The sequence below is a fragment of the Oncorhynchus masou genome, chromosome 18 (assembly GCF_036934945.1).
Source record: "Oncorhynchus masou masou isolate Uvic2021 chromosome 18, UVic_Omas_1.1, whole genome shotgun sequence".
In the NCBI taxonomy this organism is placed as follows: Eukaryota; Metazoa; Chordata; class Actinopteri; order Salmoniformes; family Salmonidae; genus Oncorhynchus; species Oncorhynchus masou.
Window position 1 is genome coordinate 44761178 of NC_088229.1, and position 20702 is coordinate 44781879.

The following is a 20702-nucleotide window of genomic DNA, read 5'->3' on the forward strand; positions in this document are numbered from 1 at the left end:
ATACCATAGAAAAAAATGAAGATGAATGCCTGCACACTTTGTAATCCAATCCAAATCGAAAGGAAACCCTGTTCGTAATTTTGTGATGTATTGTTGCATTTCTGTGCATCTTACTGTACCTTTTGGAGACAGTGTGTTAATGGAGCTCTACCTGGAGGTGAGGTTTGCCAGTTTACATGGAACTGCATGTCAAAACAGCAGCCTGAGCAGGCTCTCTGGAGAGAATGTACTAGCAGGAGACGCCTGATAGTGGGTGAGTGGAGGATGGGTCGGTGTCTCTCGCTCTCAACACAAATGGCTTCATGCTTTTTTATCTTAGATGCAAGTACCAACGTATTCTCCCATTGCACTCATCTCATTGGAAGCAAGATGAAGTGTACAGTAAACACAGTGCCACATTGTAGGCCTCTGTGTGAGCGGTAGAAACACTTTTTAACACAGATGATCCATCAGTATGTATGTGTGGGTGTGGAAGGTGAACTGATAAAATAAATGGTGTAACTCTTATTGTATATGTACTGCTACTCATCCAATACAACGCCTCCAGAAATCCAAAGTGTGCATCGTATTCTCTGCCACACAGAGAGGAGAGAAAATATGGTAGATTGCACCTAACACATACTAATTGCGGTGCCCAAACATGAAAAGTAAGCATGCTGAAGTTGAGGTTTGCATGAGGAATCACTTTGCTGTGAATAAATAGCTTCAAACAAACAGTGGCTGATAGCTGCTTGGTCAAACAGGACCACTCTCAATAATAGCGGCAATACAAGCAGTGAATGTAAAGTGTGATTCTAAAAGAAAAAGGCTGATGTGTTTACCTTGATTGAAGGCTTCTTGGTGGAAAACCCTCTGTACCAACCTAAAGAGAAACCAAAGATTCATAGTCTCTGTTCAGCTGGTTGATATGTCCACACACACACACCAAAGTGTTTTTTTTAGATGAAGGTAAAGTGAGTATACTATACAATGTTATTCTCTATAAACTGTTATTCAGCAGCTCTTACCTTCACTCTTCTCCAGGATCTGCACCGTCTCTCCTATCTCCAGAACCAGGGCCTGACATACTGAGCCCCGGAAGTTACAAATAACTGAGAAAAAATTAAAAGGGTAAACATTATAAACTTCATGAAGTTATTTCTGTTTCTGTTTTAGCCAACGTGTTTTTTATGATATTGTTTATTCAGTGAATAGAGATTACTCAAAGACTCAAAGCTCTGGTCATCATTACATCCCTTTCCTGTAACCAGAAACAGTCAAGTGCCCTGCCTAAGGATGAGATACTCTGTCCTTGGCTTTATCCTTGTGTTACTTTCCACGAGGTGCATCCCTCCCCATCAGTCATGTTTTCAAACAGCATGTGTTTTGGTTTGTCGCCGAGCTGTTAACAGCTTTTTTTTTCTTAATAAGCCGTTTCCTGCAAACAGTCCTCGCAAAGGAGCCCCAGCTCAACCAACTGGAAACAGGCCCCCCTCCCTGAAGTGTGTAGGCATTTTAAAAAGGCAATTGATTCTTAAGCAGTTCTGATTTTAATACAATGTAAAGTTAAGTCTCTAAATATGGACCCTACACATAGCACACATTCTGCTGCTAAACAGTAGGGGTAAACGCTCCTCCATCATATCTGTGCATAAATCTTCAATGCTGAACTGAACTGTGTGCTGTCTGTGTGTTCTCACTGCAGCATAAATTCAACCAATGCCCTTTAAAGTATGCAGAGTACTGCTGGCTGAATGAAATACTGTGACTCAGAGAACATGATTAAGGATGCATTAGCGCCATCTTCAGGGGACCCGTACTACAGAGTACTACCTTTAATACCTCTTAAATGGTGCATCAGTCGAGGAGCAGAGTAACAGCAGAACAGAGATGTAATGTCTACAGGCCTCAGTACAAGGCAAACTTGTTTGGCGACGACAGGGCTCCATTCACGATTCCAAAACCCACAAATGGTGGCCCTTGGAGGAGAGTTCTGTGTGAGTCATTATGCTAATGACCCAGTCAGGGGACCCAATGAGTGGGGGGGGGAGAAGGGAGAGGCCAGAGCACTTGTTCGGTTTGTAGGAAACGAGCACTTAGTTCCTCTGCTACAGTAGCTATGGCAACAGATCATCTATAAAACTGTAGGGCTTTCTTCACTGTATAACTGCTGCAGGGATCTGGGCATTTTAAAAAGGCAGGAATATAGATGTGCTGCAGCTGCGCACAAGGTCCAAATCACAAGCACAGGGCATAGATCAGATGGAGAGAGAGAGAGAGAGAGAGAGAGAGATGGAGCGAGATAATCTGAACATATAACCATCTAAGTGACAAGAGAGAAAGACTTGAAGAGGGATCTTCTTGTCACCTTCTCTAACTCTGCTTCAGGTCTATTACCAACCTGGCCTAAATATTCTCTACTTCAAAGTCCTTGTCTTTTAATGTCCCCTAGTTTGTGTAAGTTGCTTAATTACACTGGAACTATTATGAGACCCTCAGCAGAGTGCCCATGTCAGAACAAGATGGGACTGTTTCACTGGAGATTGTGGTTCTATTTCACAGGCTCTGTTGTCACTGCTCTTTACTTGCTGCTCTTTACTTGGATTTGAAATATTCCCTTGCTGAAATGTGGATCCATGTTTTATCACTATTCCCCATATTGTGCCTCAAAAGTAATGCACTATATAGTATCTTCAATTGCATCACTATTCCCCATGTGGTGCCTCAAAAGTAACGCACTATATAGTATCTTCAATTACATCACTATTCCCCATGTTGTGCCTCAAAAGTAATGCACTGTATAGGGAATTAGGTGTCATTTGAGATGCAAACTCAGAAATAAACAAGCAAATCTACATTACTAAAAAGTATTGAACTCACTTCCTTTTCCATCTATCAATCACAGGCCTACTGGGGTGGTGCCCATCGGTAATGGCAGTGTTCACCAATCGGAAAACACAAACCAAGACAGAAATGTACAGTAAAAGTAGTGAAGTGAGAGAGTAATATCTAAATGGGCAAAAGGAAAAATGTATGAACTATGTTAGAGTATTAGGTTGCATGAAGTGCCACTGTTGATGATTTGCAACAAACTGATGTTAGTTGAGAAGCCTGCTTATGATAGCTATTAAGTCTGAATATGGCATAACTGTGTTAGGAAGTTGTTCCTTAATTCCTCAACTTTAGAATTCAGATTAATCTTATTTTTGCAGATATTCAGCTGAAGCCATTTTTTTTAACAGCAACAGCAGTTTATGTGGGCCCACAATGTACAATGATGGTAGGCAGATGCTGCAGTTTTGTGCTCCCTGCAGTGTGAAAACAGAGAAGGGCCACACACACAAACCCACCCACACCAACAGAGAGAAAGAGACTTACTTACACACACCCACACACACAGAGAAAGAGACTTGCCTTCACAGATGACAGAGATCAAGGTTAAGTCAGTGTTGCTTTGTAAATTAGTAAGCCAATGTTGTGGAGTTACAGGCTCCTATCAGTCATCCTTTGTTAGGTTTGTAAAGTGAACAAGAGAAAAAAAAGCTCAGTTGAATTGATCCTTGCTTTTTAAAACAGTGTTTACATTGTTCACTTTTATATCACATGGATGTCTACAAAGCCTTTTGTATAGTTGTCTATCTATTCAACCCAGGTCTTTACAGTGTGTGTCACTCTCAGTCCCCAGGCTAAATCAACTATGCAAATAGCCTTGTTCAAATATGCACAGCACACAAAATTATCATTACTATGCACCAATTTGTGTGGTCATCAAAATGACACAATGTGGGAAAAAAAATGTTTTATAGAACTATTCATCAAAATGAAAATCAAAGTAGTTTCTCTGGCGATAAGATAATGAACTCCAGACTGAAGTCACAGTCATCCAAGAATGATCTATCTATTCTTTCACCACAGACATACACATCACTCATTGTAAATATCGCTTAAATGGAACATGGAGGTAAGTAGGTTACTGCTCTCTCAGTTCAGCTTTGATTCTGTGTTGATGGAAACATTTAGCAGACAGACAGCACACATGGTCAGGAAAACAAAGCTGAGAGAGACAGACATACTGTACTAGATTGTACTGTACTATGCCCTGAAGGGCAGTTTAAAGGGCAGCGAGAATCAAACCCCACCAACAAGAGTAAATGCAACCCAACATCTCTTTTTGGGGCAACTTCACATGAACTGAAGCAAAAGCAATGTATTTACATAGTAAATTGTTGACAGGGACAGCATAACAACAGTACACAGAGGGTGAGCATTGTTTCTGAGGAGGCTTTATGGTACCATAAAGAATGTACAGAAAGGAGTACACTAGCAGATGGATGATAAAGGGACAGTTCACACAAATTTTAAAAAAATGACATATCCCATTCAAGCCGAGGGAGGATATCAGAAACTTTCACACATCGAATGAAATCATATATAAGCAACTTTGTTGAGCTTCACAATAAATTCTAGATGTTTTCAGATGATGTGCAAAAAAATACTAATATTGGTCCCATGACTGGAAACAGTGCCAGGGACACTTAAACAAAGCACAGATTGCTGTCATACCTTGTCCATTGAAAGCTTGCCGGGTAATGAAACCAATGTGTCATTTTGTAACGTGGGTGAACTATCCCTTTAAACTGTGGCATCTTTACTTGCAAGATCTAAAACTACAGAGAAATACATGTCTTGAAGGACATCACATTACTGATGTACAATGCGTCTTACCTTTTCTGACCACTGTATGCAGTTCATTCTTAAATCTGTGATTGTTTTACTATTATTTAAGTGCTGTATTGAATAGAAACTTCCTGGATGCTTTCAGAGCCAAACCAAAACATTACTGGTAGGGCTGGTGATCACAGTGAAGCGCATCACAGATTAGTTCCTTTAGCCATTCCAGTAATGCATTGTGACTAAGCATGCAGACCCCGGAGGTCCTGCTTCTCTCCTAGATTTCAGTAACCCTGTCCCAGATACTCAAATGGCAAAGTAAAAAATGACACAAGAGCCTTTTCTGTTTGGCCCAATGAGTCATGCTGTTCAGCATGACCTGAATGCACACTCAATCAGACACACACCGCATCACTGGGCTGTTCTCAGGTCCTGCTAACCTAAGGACTTCTGCCACGCGAGTGCCCGAGTGCTTTTGTCAGATCTGGTTGCTGTTCTGAAATCAGATCTGTCTGAGTGAGCATGGCACCCATCTGCAGTGGAGATCACATGACTACTTGATGACCACGTTACCTTTTATTACATTTCAAAAGAGCAAACACTCACGAACACATACACAGATGCCACCAGATACACATTCCGACCACCTACATACATACATACATGACGCACGCAACACACACATACACAAATGTTTAAAAATAGGCCATATTGGACTAACGCTCAACTTTCTACTGATGAGAGCAGAAATCCCATTGATTCCAGAAGTGTTGTTACTCAAGCTCTGTTTAACAATCTGCAGCAAAGGAGGTGATGAGTGGTTGTGTCCTCAGCAGGTTAAAACCATTAAGAAATGGTGCTTAGGGTACACCAAACTCTGTAATCCCCCTACCAATTGGACATTAGCTGTATCTCCTGCTTTACTTAATTATGGCTGTCCATTCATATTATTATCCAAGATGTCATAGCTTCAAATTGCCATGACTTTCTAATTCACAGTTATATCGGAAGTTTACATACACTTTGGTTAGAGTCATTAAAACTCATTTTTCAATCACTCTGCATATTTCTTGTTAACAAACTATAGTTTTGGAAAGTCGGTTAAGGACATCTACGTTGTGCAAGACAAGTAATTTTTCCAACAATTGTTTACAGACAGATTTCACTGTATCACAATTCCAGTGGGTCAGAAGTTAACAAACTAAATTGACCGTGCCTTAAAACAGCTTGGAAAATTTCAGAAAATGTCATGGCTTTAGAAGCTTCTGATAGGCTAATTGACATAATTTCAGTCAATTGGAGGTGTACCTGTGGATGTATTTCAAGGCTTACCGTCAAATTCAGTGCCTCTTTGCTTGACATCATGTGAAAATCAAAGGAAAATTAGCCAATACGTCAGAAAACAAAATTGACCTCCACAAGTCTGGTTCATCCTTGGGAGCAATTTCCAAATGCCTGAAGGTACCACGTTCAACTGTACAAACAATAGTTTGCAAGTAATCATACCACTCAGGAAGGAGACGCCTTCTGTCTCCTAGAGATTAACGTACTTTGGTGCAAAAAAGTGCAAATCAATCCCAGAACAACAGCAAAGGACCATGTGAAGATGCTGGAGGAAACGGGTACACAAGTATCTATATCCACAGTAATACAAGTCCTATATCGACATAACCTGAAAAGCCGCTCAGCAAGGAAGACGCCACTGCTCCAAAACCGCCATAAAAAAAGCCAGACTACGGTTTGCAACTGCAAATGGTGACAAAGATCATACCTTTTGGAGAAATGTCCCCTGGTCTGATGAAAACAAAAATAGAACTGTTTGGCCATAATGACCATCGTTATGTTTGGAAGAAAAAGGGGGAGGCTTGCAAGCCGAAGAACACCATCCCAATGGTGAAGCACAGGGGAGGCAGCATCATGTTGTGGGGGTGCTTTGCTGCAGAAGGGATTGGTGCACTTCACAAAATCGATTGTATCATGAGGAAGAAATATTATGTAGATATATTGAAGCAACATCTCAAGACATCAGTCAAGAAGTTAAGCTTGGTCGCAAATGAGTCTTCCAAAAGGACAACGACCCCAAGCATACATCCAAAGTTGTGGAAAAATGGCTTAAGGTCAACAAAGTCAATGTATTGGAGTGGCCATCACAAAGCCCCGACCTCAATCCTACAGAAAATTTGTGGGCAGAGCTGAAAAAGTGTGTGCGAAAAAGGGGGCATACAAACATGATTCAGTTACAGCTCTGTCAGGAGGAAGGAGCCAAAATTCACCAAACTTATTGTGGGAAGCATGTGGAAGGCTACCCGAAACGTTTGACCCAAGTTAAACTATTTAAAGGCAAGGCTACCAAATACGAATTGAGTGAATGTAAACTTCTGACCCACTGGGAATGTGATGAAAGAAATAAAAGCTGAAATAAAATCACTTGACTATTATTATGACCTTTCACATTCTTAAAATAAAGTGGTGATCCTAACTGACATAAGACAGGGAATTTTTAATAGGTTTTAACGTAAGGAATTGTGAAAAACTGAGTTTATATGCATTTGGCTAAGGTGTATGTACATTTCCGACTTCAACTTATTTCTATATTGAGTTGCACTTGAGCCGTTGCATGTGGAGGTGCAAGGGCATGCCAATGTCAGAGCCACATGAGGGGCAGATGTTTCTGAACCAGAGTGAGAAGTGAATACAGTCATGTCTACAGCTATTGCCAACTACCATATCACTTCACTACCACTAGATACAACTGTTGGAACTACCTGCAAATCACCTGCTACGTTTGGGAAGAGGACACAGGGGTGAGATACTGTATAGTGACGAAGACATTCACAGAGACGTATTATGTCCAATAAAAAAAACAAGCAAACAAATAATGAGGTTGTCTAAAAGGAGATATTCAATTTTTCATTATTTAGGTTCTACATGTTCTCTTTGTTAGCCTGTGCCCATTAAGATAAGATGGGAGGAATGAGGCCCACAGAGAAGAGTACAGCAGCTTTTAGACAGTATGGTAGAAGTTACCTCTAAAAAAGATCTAGGATCCGATACTGCACTTCGTTTTAAACTGTATAGTAGAAGTTGCCCCAAACGCGGATCTAGGAACAGATACAATTGCCCCAATCCTGACCATTGGGTGGATGAAGAAATGTGTCCCAAATGCAATTGTCAGACTCCAAGTAGATACTTCCAATCAAAACTGAAAACTCAATGTCAGTTTGTAGCTTTCAACGTTGGACATGGTTTTTACAAGGACAGCTTCAAATATCAAGCATCAAACCTTAGCAGCAGCCCACAAATCTGATGAATATGATGTGGCTTTTGTTTACTCTGGCAAAATTCTGAGTAGTAGAGCAAAATGGACACCGCGGGTCTAACAGTGTGCAGTCCTATGCCTCTGGTTGTAGCCTACGCCGGTGTTCAAATTGTGGGCCTACGTACAGGGTTTCACATTTTGTTCTAACCACCACTAACACGCGTTAGTTGATTAGCTGAATCAGGTGTGTGCACTGCAATGTTGCGCTTACAAAATTGTGCCACCGGAATTGACAAACGCTGGTCATATTCGCTGCTTACTGCGTTTCAGCACCCTGGACAGCGACAAACGGTTGGTTGAAGCGTAATTTTCAGCAGCACGGACAGCGAAACGAAAAGGATGGCTGGCTAAATCAAAAGGTACAGTACACTGTGTGCTCTCAAACTGTTGCTTCTCTCCCGTTCTCCACCAATGACTTATCTTTGTTGAACACAAATCAAGAGTTCTGGAGTCTGGGTATTTATCGAACCTATACTACAACAAGCAGTGCAGTGTGTTCTGAGCGAACTGATTCAACATGACTCATTCAAATCGCCAGGAACATTTTGCAGATAGTTCCAATACTCCTGATATAAATGACCCTTTACCTCTGGGGCTACTAGCACTTTTCCCAATGATTCGGCTTGAGTATTATGACATAGTGGTTGGAGATCACAGATGGTAGTAGTAGTAGTAGCTAAGTAGTCGTGGCGCTGTGTTACAAATGCCGACAGGTAAGCATGCGCATACTCAGACTCTAGGCTACACCTGTTGGCATAACGCTATCCCATTGCCCCCTCGTGGTTTCCAGTCGAATGCCTTTTCAGATAGGCATTGAAGAGCGTCAGAGCCTATCTGAACACAATCATTGACGCATTTTCAAAACATACAGTGTAGCCTAGTATGAATGAATGATAAGCATACTGTATGACTGGGTTATGGATAGCCACTGGTGATACAGGCATAGAGAGGTAGCATGCCTCCACTAGGCGATATCATCCCACGCAATAACCGATATTTTACCTTTTCTTATTGTCAGGTTATCCTTAGCCATTAAGTACAGCTGATAGGCTTGTGTTTTGTAAGCTATAGCCTCATTACAGGAATTTAAAACACTAGACATTGTGACTGTTTGATGCGAATACCTTACAGTTACATATAATAACCTGTATGACCAAACAGGATATCAAATCCGAAGCTGTGGTCGTCACAGCGCTTCTTCATAAGAAAATAATCCGTTTTGAATGAGAAAAGTAAATCACATTGAAAATAATTAATTTAAAAAAAGACAAATAGCCAGATAAATACTGAATCGACTCACCAACTCCGATTTTTTCCTCTTCTGTCGGTATCCACATCTTGGGATTTTTGTTATTTTCCCACCTGGAGACCAAGCCTCATTCTGTCGATATCGTGGGAGGATGTGGCTAAATGAAAGCTATAGGAATATCCCCTGCTGTTTATGTATCGAACGGGACTAGGCTACAACTCGTTAGAAATATCGCCTATTATAGGCAACAACATAAAATTGGACCACCAATGTCTTCGCCCGCGGTTCCTTTATCTCCCGGTCTGCTCTGCTCGCTGTGTCTCCTAGTCACACAAGATGCAGTCTCGGTGTCCACCTACCCAATACACACGGTCATCTAAATCTCCAAACGCTATTGTTGCAGCAGCATCTCAATAGGAACGGATTATTTTATTTTTTTACAGTTTATGTATTTCCAGGTTAGTCATTAACCTGTGGTTCATTACCAAGTCGGATTCCCAATGATCAACAACGCCATGATATCGGGTCCCCGCGATTGGGTTGAGTCAGACGATAATTAACACTCGTGGTATTGTCCGCCGGTCCAAACTGGTATTGAGGGGCAAGACATTTTCAGAAAACTGCTATATACTGTAAGATGCGCCATCTTCATGGTCGTCACATGACTCGTTGTCAATACGGATGTGTTAAGCATTTACAAATGTAAATTTGACTGTCGGAGCGCAACTGCATGGCAATTGCATCCATCACTAATTGCACTTTCACTGTCATGGGCAGCCTAGCTTTCACTGTGCCTTAAAATTGAATCTTCAGCTCCTGGGCTAAACCAAGCTGTCCATGCTATTACATCAGTTACTGGAAACAAGACTGAGATGTGGTAGGCTTTCCTTACAGGGTCTGTCAAAAAATGTTTACAGAACCTCTTTATTGGTCTATACACACACACTTCAAATCAAATCAAATTTTATTTGTCACATACACATGGTTAGCAGATGTTAATGCGAGTGTAGCGAAATGCTTGTGCTTCTAGTTCCGACAATGCAGTAATAACCAACAAGTAATCTAACTAACAATTCCTAATCTACTGTCTTATACACAGTGTAAGGGGATAAAGAATATGTACATAAGGATATATGAATGAGTGATGGTACAGAGCAGCATAGGCAAGATACAGTAGATGGTATCGAGTACAGTATATATATGTGAGATGAGTATGTAAACAAAGTGGCATAGTTAAAGTGGCTAGTGGTACATGTATTACATAAGGATGCAGTCGATGATATAGAGTACAGTATATACGTATGCATATGAGATGAATAATGTAGGGTAAGTAACATTATATAAGGTAGCATTGTTTAAAGTGGCTAGTGATATATTTACATCATTTCCCATCAATTCCCATTATTAAAGTGGCTGGAGTTGAGTCAGTGTCAGTGTGTTGGCAGCAGCCACTCAATGTTAGTGGTGGCTGTTTAACAGTCTGATGGCCTTGAGACTGAAAAACAGCTTCTGTCTCTCGGTCCCAGCTTTGATGCACCTGTACTGACCTCGCCTTCTGGATGATAGCGGGGTGAACAGGCAGTGGCTCGGGTGGTAGATGTCCTTGATGATCTTTAAGGCCTTCCTGTAACATCGGGTGGTGTAGGTGTCCTGGAGGGCAGGTAGTTTGCCCCCGATGATGCGTTGTGCAGACCTCACTACCCTCTGGAGAGCCTTACGGTTGAGGGCGGAGCAGTTGCCGTACCAGGCGGTGATACAGCCCGCCAGGATGCTCTCGATTGTGCATCTGTAGAAGTTTGTGAGTGCTTTTGGTGACAAGCCGAATTTCTTCAGCCTCCTGAGGTTGAAGAGGCGCTGCTGCGCCTTCTTCACGATGCTGTCTGTGTGAGTGGACCAATTCAGTTTGTCTGTGATGTGTATGCCGAGGAACTTAAAACTTGCTACTCTCTCCACTACTGTTCCATCGATGTGGATAGGGGGGTGTTCCCTCTGCTGTTTCCTGAAGTCCACAATCATCTCCTTAGTTTTGTTGACGTTGAGTGTGAGGTTATTTTCCTGACACCACACTCCGAGGGCCCTCACCTCCTCCCTGTAGGCCGTCTCGTCGTTGTTGATAATCAAGCCTACCACTGTTGTGTCGTCCGCAAACTTGATGATTGAGTTGGAGGCGTGCGTGGCCACGCAGTCGTGGGTGAACAGGGAGTACAGGAGAGTGTTGAGGATCAGCGGGGAGGAGATGTTGTTACCTACCCTCACCACCTGGGGGCGGCCCGTCAGGAAGTCCAGTACCCAGTTGCACAGGGCGGGGTCGAGACCCAGGGTCTCGAGCTTGATGACGAGCTTGGAGGGTACTATGGTGTTGAATGCCGAGCTGTAGTCGATGAACAGCATTCTCACATAGGTATTCCTCGTCCAGATGGGTTAGGGCAGTGTGCAGTGTGGTTGAGATTGCATCGTCTGTGGACCCATTTGAGCGGTAAGCAAATTGGAGTGGGTCTAGGAGAATGTTATTTCAAATCAAATTGTATTGGTCACATGGCTAGCCAATGTTATTAGGAGTGTAGCAAACACAGTGCATTAATATCTAACAATTACCTAATATACACAAATCAAAGGAATGGAATAAGAATATATACACACAAATACATGCATGAGCATTGACAGAGCTGCATTGTTTCCTAGGAACGCGAAGCGAGGCGGCCATCTCTGTCAGCGCCAGAAGTTCAGTAAATACATAGATGAGTAATGCTAGATATGTAAACAATATTAGTGGCATTATTAAAGTGACTAGTGATCCATTTATTAAAAGTGGCCACTGATTTCAAGTCTATGTAGGCAGCAGCCTCCCTGTGCTAGTGATGGCTGTTTAACAGTCAGATGGCCTTGAGATCTAAGCTGTTTTTCCAGTCTTTAGGTCCCAGCTCTGATGCACCTGTACTGATCTCACCTTTTGGGGTTGTAGCGGGGTGAACAAGCAGTGGCTTGGGTGGTTGTCATCTTTGATGATCTTTTTGGCCTTCCTGTGACATCGGGAGCTGTAGCTGTCCTGGAGGGTAGGTAGTTTGAACCCTGTGATGCGTTGAGCAGACCGCACCACCCTCTGGAGAGCCGTATCAGGCAGTGATGCAGCCCGACAGGATGTTCTCAATTGGGCATATGTCAAAGTTGAGGGTTTTAGGTGACAAGGCAAATTTCGTTAGCCTCCAGAGGTTGAAAAGGCGCTGTTGCGCATTCCACCTACACTGCTGTCCTGTTGATGTGGATAGGGGGGTAATCCCTCAGCTGTTTCCTGAAGTCTACTCTCATCTCCTTTGTTTTGTTGACACCACACTTCGAGTGCCCTCATCTCCCTGTAGGCCGTCTTGTTGTTGTTGGTAATCAAGTCCACTACTGTTGTGTCGTCTGCAAACTTGATTGAGTTGGAGGTGTGCATGGTCACGCAGTCATATGTGAACAGGGAGTACAAGAGGGGGCCTATGTTTAATGCATATTAATCAATCAGAAATAGAAAAAGGTTTACTTAATCTTATAGTCTATTAATCAACATACATCAATCATACATCAATCATACTCAGTGAGTAGTAGGCTATTCCTCCCATCACATTGTCACCATTGTTCCCCTGGCTTATGGAGGACATAGGTCATGACAAACTGGTAGGCTGTGCTCAACAACAAAAAACACTTGAAAAACAATGTAACTGGGAATTAAAATGACATGGCCAGACTCCAAAATGTCACAATAATGCCTTGTGGTCTGAAGGGTGGCCTTTTGTATCCCCCCCAATGGTCCAAATGTGGAATCCGTATACCCTTGACGATATCATGGACAGCAATGGTTTGAGAACATTCCATGAATTAAGACTGACCATTCCTTTTTCTAGATTTACCATTTCGGTCAGCTATGCTGGCCTATGGAGTCCCTTGGAAAACCCAACTGCCTGACAATCCAATGATGAGATTTATAAATAAATTCTGGGCTCCCAAATGGACGACTATAATATATTAACAACTTTGGAAAAGCTCATTTGGAGTTAGCCATTAAAAACAGAGGTGTTTTTCCCTACCTTCACCACCTGGGGCAGCCTATCAGCAAGTCCAGGACCCAGTTTCACAGGCCGAGGGTCAGACCCAGGGCCTCAAGCTTAATGATGAGCTTGGAGAGTATCATGGTGTTGAAAGCTGAGCTTTAGTCAATGAACAGCATTCTTACATGGGTATACCTCTTGTCCAGATGGGACAGGGCAGTGTGCAGTGCGATGGCATAGTCTTGTGGATCTATTGGGGCGGTATGCAAATTGAAGGAGGTCTAGGGTAGACTGGGATAGGGAGAGATTGAATATGTCCGTAAACACACCAGCCAGCTGGTCTGCGCATGCTCTGAGAACGTGGCTAGGGATGCCATCTGGGCTGGCAGCCTTGCGAGGGTTAACACGCTTAAATGTCTTACTTACATCGGCCACAGAGAAGGAGAGCCCACAGTCCTTGGTAGCAGGCGAAGAAGGTATTTAGCTTGTCTGGAAGCAAGACGTTGGTGTCCGCAACATGTCTGTTTTTCCAAATAAACCATTTCCCAATATATACAGTGCCGTCAGAAAGTATAAAAGACCCCTTCCCTTTTTATACATTTTTCTATGTTACAGCCTTGTTCTAAAATTGAATAACCCATAATGACAAAGCGAACACAGGTTTAGAAAATTCAACAAATAAAAAAAATCAGAAATACCTTATTTACATTAGTATTCAGGCCCTTTGCTATGAGACTCAAAATTGAGCTACAGTGCATCCTGTTTCCATTGATCATCCTTGAGATGTTTCTACAACTTGATTAGTCCACCTGTGGCAAATTGTGTCGAGGCACAGATCTGGGGAAGGGTACCAAAACAATTCTGCAGCATTGAAGGTCCCAAAAGACTCTTCCTAGAGCTGGCTACCCGGCCAAACTGTGCAATCGGTGGAGAAGCGCCTTGGTCAGGGAAGTGACCAAGAACCCAATGGTCACTGACAGAGCTCCAGAGTTCCTCTGGAGATGGAATAACCTTCCAGAAAAACAAGTCTCTGCAGCACTCCACAAAATCAGGCTTTTATAGTAGTGGCCAGACTGAAGCCACTCCTCAGTAAAAAAGGCACGACAGTCAGCTTGGTCTGCCATAAGGCAACTAAATGACTGACCATGAGAAACAAGAGATTCTCTTGTCTTAGGACACCAAGATTGAACTATTTGGCCTGAATGTCAAGCGTCACGTCTGGAGGAAACCTGGCACCATCCCGATGGTGAAGCATGGTGGTGGCAGCATCATGCTGTGTGGATGTTTTTGCGCGACAGGGAGACTAGTCTGCATTGAGGCAAAGATGGACGGAGCAAAGTACAGAGAGAGATCCTTGATGACAACCTGCTTCAGAGCTCTCAAGAGCCTCAGACTGGGGCAAAGGTTTACCTTCCAATAGGACAACAACCCTAAGCACACAGCCAAGACAAAGCAGGAGTGGCTTCGGAAAAAGTCTCAATGTCCTTGAGAGCCCGAACTTGAATCCGATCGAACATCTCTGGAGAGCTGAAAATAGCAGAGCAGCAACACTCCCCCACCAACCTGACAGAGCTTGAGAGGATCTGCAGCGAAGAATGGGAGAAACTCCCCAAATACAGGTGTGCCACGCTTGTAGCGTCATACCCAAGACGACTTGCGGTTGTAATCGCTGCCAAAAGGTGCTTCAACAAAGTAATGAGTAAAAGGGTCTGAAAACTTATGTAAAAAAAATATTTGTTACTAAGGGGTATTGTGTGCAGATCGATAAGGGGAAAAAACAATTTAATCCATTTTAGAATAAGGCTGTAACCTAACAGAATGTGGAAAAAGTCAAAAGGTCTGAATACTTTACAAATGCACTGTATGTGTGAAATAATGAATGGAAATTATATGAATATGAAATGATATGAATTTAAATATTGTACCCAACTAGTTCTGTCTTCTACAATTACTGTACAATGTAATCATTGTTGCCCTAGATTGCCTCAAACATATCAGTGGGTTCTTGAATCCAGTCAGCTTACTGCATTCAGAAAGGCAGAGGGCTCAAAGAATGCGGTCTTCCTGCCAGTACTGAAACCCACTAAAGTCCTTGTGAAAATATATTTTGGGAAACACAATCTAATATTTTTGCCTTGAAAACCAGCACAGCTACCTGGAGTATAACATCATCCTCCTGCTGCCCTGGGTCAGAGCACGATATGCAGAATGTCATGCTGTACAGTGAGAACAAATATAGTCCAGGTGAAATAACTTTACTGTACATAAATAAAGATTTCTAAAAATACAATGAGCCGATGATTGAGTCTCAGAATGTTTGATGTGTACAGTCCTGGCCAAAAGTTGAGAATGACACAAATATACATTTTCACCAAGTCTGTTTCCTCAGTTTGTATGATGGCAATATGCATATACTCCAGAATGTTATGAAGAGTGATCAGATGAATTGCAAATAATTGCAAAGTGCCATGCAAATGAACTGAATCCCCCCAAAAACATTTCCACTGTATTTCAGCCCCGCCACAAAAGGACCAGCAGACATCATGTCAGTGATTCTCTCGTTAACACAGGTGTGAGTGTTGACGAGGACAAGGCTGGAGATCACAGGCATGCTGATTGAGTTTGAATAACAGACTGGAAGCTTCAAAAGGAGGGTGGTGCTTGGAATCATTGTTCTTCCTCTGTCAACCATGCTTACCTGCTTACCTTACGTGCCGTCATCATTGCTTAGCACAAAAAGGGCTTCACAAGCAAAGATATTGCTGCCAGTAAGATTGCACCTATATCAAGCATTTATCGGATCATCAAGAACTTCACGGAGAGCGGTTCAATTGTTGTATAGGTGGCGTCAGGGCGCCCAAGAAAGTCCAGCAAGCGTCAGGACCGTCTCCTAAAGTTGATTCAGCTGTGGGATCGGGGCACCACCAGGACAGAGCTTGCTCAGGAATGGCAGCAGGCAGGTGTGAGTGCATCTGCACGCACAGTGAGGTGAAGACCTTTGGAGGATGGCCTGGTGTCAAGAAGGGCAGCAAAGAAGCCACTTCTCTCCAGGAAAAACATCAGGGACAGACTGATATTCTGCAAAAGGTACAGAGATTGGACTGCTGAGGACTGGGGTAAAGTAATTTTCTTTGATGAATCCCCTCTCTGATTGTTTGGGGCATCCAGAAAAAAGCTTGTCTGGAGAAGACAAGGTGAGCGCTACCATCAGTCGTGTCATACCAACAGTAAAGCATCCTGAGACTATTCATGTGTGGGGTTGCTTCTCAGCCGAAGGAGTGGGCTCACTCACAATTTTGCCTAAGAACACAGCCATGAATAAAGAATGGTACCAACACATCCTCCGAGCGCAACTTCTCCCAACCATCCAGGAACAGTTTGGTGACGAACAATGCCTTTTCCAGCATGATGGAGCACCTTGGCATAAGGCAAAAGTGATAACTAAGTGGCTCGGGGCACAAAACATTGATATTTTGGGTCCATGGCCAGGAAACTCCCCAGACCCTAATCCCATTGAGAACTTGTGGTCAATCCTCAAGAGGCGGGTGGACAAACAAAAACCCACAAATTCTGACAAACTCCAAACATTGATTAGGCAAGAATGGGCTGCCATCAGTCAGGATGTGGCCCAGAAGTTAATTGAAAGCATGCCAGGGTGGATTGCAGAGGTCTTGAAAAAGAAGGGTCAACACCGCATATATTGACTCTTTGCATCAACTTCATGTAATTGTCAATAAAAGCCTTTGACACTTATGAAACGTTTGTAATTAAACTTCAGTATTCCATAGTAACATCTGACAGAAATATCTTAAGACACTGAAGCAGCAATCTGTGAAGAGTAATACTTGTGTCATTCTCTAAACATTTGGCCACGACTGTACTTACAGATTCTTGCGGTCAGTTTGCAAATGATTTGTAATTATGTTCTGGCCCCCCAACACTCAGCTAAAGCAAATAAAACCAGCCCGTGGCTGAATCTAGTTGATGATCTCTGATCTCGCTTGACATTTGATTCCTATTCCTACTGACAAAAATAAGAACTGATGTCAACACAATATAATTATGTTTAACATAATTGGTTAGTGACAGCCAGTGAGAGAAAATAGTATGGTAGAGTGCAGAATGTACTTCGCTACTATCTGGGAAAAGCAAACCTGGTATTTTAGAACGTGTAACAGGGGCACAAGAACATTTTGCAATTAAAATTAACTTTAAAGCATTAACCAAACTATACAGTGTGATTGTCTGGCTCTACTTTCACTGAAGTGGATACATAGAAGACATCTAATGAACGCCTTGATTGAAAGACGTTTTAGATGTTATTGTACACAGTAGTTTAGTACCGTTTGCCCTAATAAGATTGGCTGAGGGAGTGTTTATCCCCCTGTCATACACACGTGCAAACAAGACATACGCAGATAAAATCTCTTCGGTCTCCCTCTCTCTTACACACACACACACACAAAATAACAGACAGACACTATAAGCTACTCTATTATGGGCAGACACAGAATCACAGAATACTATATTCACACAGACAAGATAGCCTCTGCTTGCAACATCACCCATAGACAGAAAAATAAATGTATTCCTATCTTAGACAAGATCCTGCCTGTTTGCAGCATAACACAGACATCTCCCATGCACTACTCTAGTATGCTCATACAGACCAATACCTCATACACGCACACATTTTTAAATCTCTTTTTAATCAAAACAAGGTTGTTTTTAGAATGTTATGATCCCATTCTATAATTATCTAAGAACATTACATAATCCAATTTAACATATGGTAACCAATGGTGATTCAACAGCACACTACTGAATTAGCTGATTATATAGCAAATAGCCCATGTATATAGCAAATAGCCCATGTCTGTAGACAGAGCATATAGTCTACAATAAATAGTAAGTGAAGTATGAAACAAATGTGTGTATTATAATATCCATAAAATTGGCTTAAATTGGGTATGACAAATGACTAATTCTTTAGTACATTTCTGAGGTATATTCTATACGTTTATGTTCTGGTCGTGAACCCCTGGTTCCTACGTAGGTTAGAGATGAGTGAACTCTTCCATCACAGCAACTGAATTATAGCTTTTGGGTGCATGATGCAGGTAATATATGTTCACACCAGGCCGTTAATCAATGGGTCGGGTATTCCAATTTAGGCCTAAAGATGACAGCGCTCAATCTTTAAATTAAATGGGAGCAAAAATACTTTTAGACACATACTGTACAGAACATGTTTCTTATGGCTCGTTAACAAGAGCGCCTCTAACAAAGAAATGAAGAGGCAGAAGGAAAATAATGAAATCAAAACTAGGAAATGATCATGATTCGGGAAGAAGAATCATGATATGTTGGCAATATATGCGAGACCATCCTACATTTGAATCTTGACTGTCTCATTAAAAAGTAGCAGCAACTGAATAAAACAGCTGTGCACAATTTAATACTTACCACGAATAGCTTCTAAAACCACCCTCCCTTCCACCCGACAAAGTTCAAGGTCAAAACCATAATCCAAACAAAACACACCTCAGCCAAAATACAGTGCGCTTGTTTTGCATAGCCGGGGGAACAATTTTCATTGTTTTGTTTTCAATGCTATCCCTATAACCGGCAGTTGAGGGTGGGATTCTGTGTTTTCCACCAGGCTCCTAAATCGCCAATCAAGTGCCAAATTCACCCACCCGGACATCCCTTAATGCAAAACATGTGCACCCAGTGTCTCTGCATTATTGACAGTGAGCAACTAAAACATCATCCAATGCACTTCTGTCAGGGGTGTTCCATGAGAGGACCAAACAAATCCTAAGTGTTGTTATAATATATAAGTTGTAGCGAAATAACAACTGAATACCAAGCAATGTCCACTAATGAACCCCCCAAAAGATGTTAACCCAAAATGTAAGGTAAAGTTTGCTTTCTGTCTTACAATATAACATTTCCTGTGTGTAGACAGCATAAACCCAATGTTGATATCAAGCACTCAAAATGTAAATCTAAGCCAAATTCATACACGGTGTAAAAAAATAAAATGGCAGGCATCATTTAAGGCCTCGTTATGTAGACATACACCTACATCAATCACGTGCTGACAATATTTGTGGAGTCCACGGTTTTACACTCACTAATGTGAGTACATTTCCTAAATTGCTAGCATTCAGCATTTTTAAAGAGCACCATGTTTAATCCATTATGATTACAGTGAAACCCAGTGGTGTTGGTCATTGATGGCACTATTGTGTGTGGTGTCTTGGTCGTTAGTTACGTTTGTATTGTAGGTGGTGCATTGGAGATGAACCTGAGGATATGGCTGGTTTAGCTCCACAGATTATCAGCTCTCTGTGTGGGTGTTTGTTTTTACAGTGGCGGCCTCAAGCAGCACCTTAGTCTTTAGCAGACCACATGGGAGCTGATGCAGTACAGAAAGCTTGAGTCAGCGAACACTCTGCCTTATCAATCCACAGAGACATGTGGTATACTTCAGTTTCTCCCATCTAAAACAGTCTACACATGACGGTGGTCATTCAGCATTCTAAAAAATGACCAATAGTCCATAAGGGGGACAAACTTTGAAAAGAGCTTTAATGAAATCAACATTTTAAAAGAATCAGTCTGTTGTGTGTACCAGTTTTTTTCCCCACTCATCAAGCAAACTGTGTAATATAAAACTATATCATAAACAAATCTTCAGTTTTTTTTTTCAGGAATACCTTTTTGAAAGGCGGAATTTTCTTCTGAACCTCTACTTCGGACTCTCCAATCAGCTTCTCCCACTATTGCTCCTAGGCGGTGGGTGGGCATTGGGATAATATTCCAAACTCGCAGTGCTGTCGGTTCTCACAGTTAATTTCCCAAATCCCATCCTTCTTTCTCCAACTCTATCCAAATGTACCTTACCATCTTGTCTCAGTTGTTAATGAGTGTTCATCCACGGGAGAGCTCTCACTAGATGTCTGGAGATGTTGTCCTAGTTTCTCGGTCCCAGACAACTCCTCACTCATTCAGGGACAGGATTATGTCATCCTCAAGGTCTGAGCTGTCTGCTGGGTTGACAGAAAGAAAGCAAAAACAGATTTAGAGGTCCGGGGAATAACAGGACAGAATACTGTACAAGTCACGGTGCTGGAGTAAAAACGCCACAAAGTAGAAACCTGTCTCCTGCAACAGAATGTGTGAGGGTTCATCTCTCTGTTTTTCCTTACTCACTCTTTAAAAGATGAAATGTCCAAACAGCAGTATAGTAACACTTTTTTGAAGCAATAATTTTGATAACAAGCTTCACAGAGAACGAGGACTAGTTAAAAAAAGGCAAGTAATAGCCGGCATACAAAACACTGATGCGCAACGTTAAAAAAAAGTATAATAAGTCTATGAACACCATCAATAAATCCATTATTTATTTTAGTCAGATCTAAATTAACATTATGGTAAGAAAATGTATTTC

General features: G+C 42.0%; 2 protein-coding genes across 10 annotated transcripts in view; both read right to left on the minus strand.

The window, feature by feature from the left end:
• Nucleotides 1–9754, minus strand: part of LOC135504680 (dedicator of cytokinesis protein 3-like) — a 58111-nt gene extending 48357 nt beyond the window's left edge. For all 5 annotated transcript variants that reach the window (XM_064923460.1, XM_064923458.1, XM_064923457.1 and 2 more), the window contains exons 1-3: nucleotides 9270–9754; nucleotides 1008–1091; nucleotides 822–862 (exon numbers count right to left, since the gene is read on the minus strand). In XM_064923460.1, coding sequence (XP_064779532.1) covers nucleotides 822–862; nucleotides 1008–1091; nucleotides 9270–9306 — 162 coding nt within the window. In that variant the 5' untranslated portion in view covers nucleotides 9307–9754. The remainder of the gene's footprint in view (nucleotides 1–821; nucleotides 863–1007; nucleotides 1092–9269) is intronic.
• An 8179-nt stretch (nucleotides 9755–17933) lies between these two features.
• The window catches only part of LOC135504682 (DDB1- and CUL4-associated factor 1-like), a 30966-nt gene continuing 28197 nt past the window's right edge, over nucleotides 17934–20702 (minus strand). For 4 of the 5 annotated variants that reach the window (XM_064923461.1, XM_064923463.1, XM_064923462.1 and 1 more), the window contains one exon: nucleotides 17934–20301. In XM_064923461.1, the coding sequence (XP_064779533.1) occupies nucleotides 20252–20301 (50 nt within the window). In that variant the 3' untranslated portion in view covers nucleotides 17934–20251. The remainder of the gene's footprint in view (nucleotides 20302–20702) is intronic. The other variant, XM_064923464.1, reaches the window with a different exon arrangement.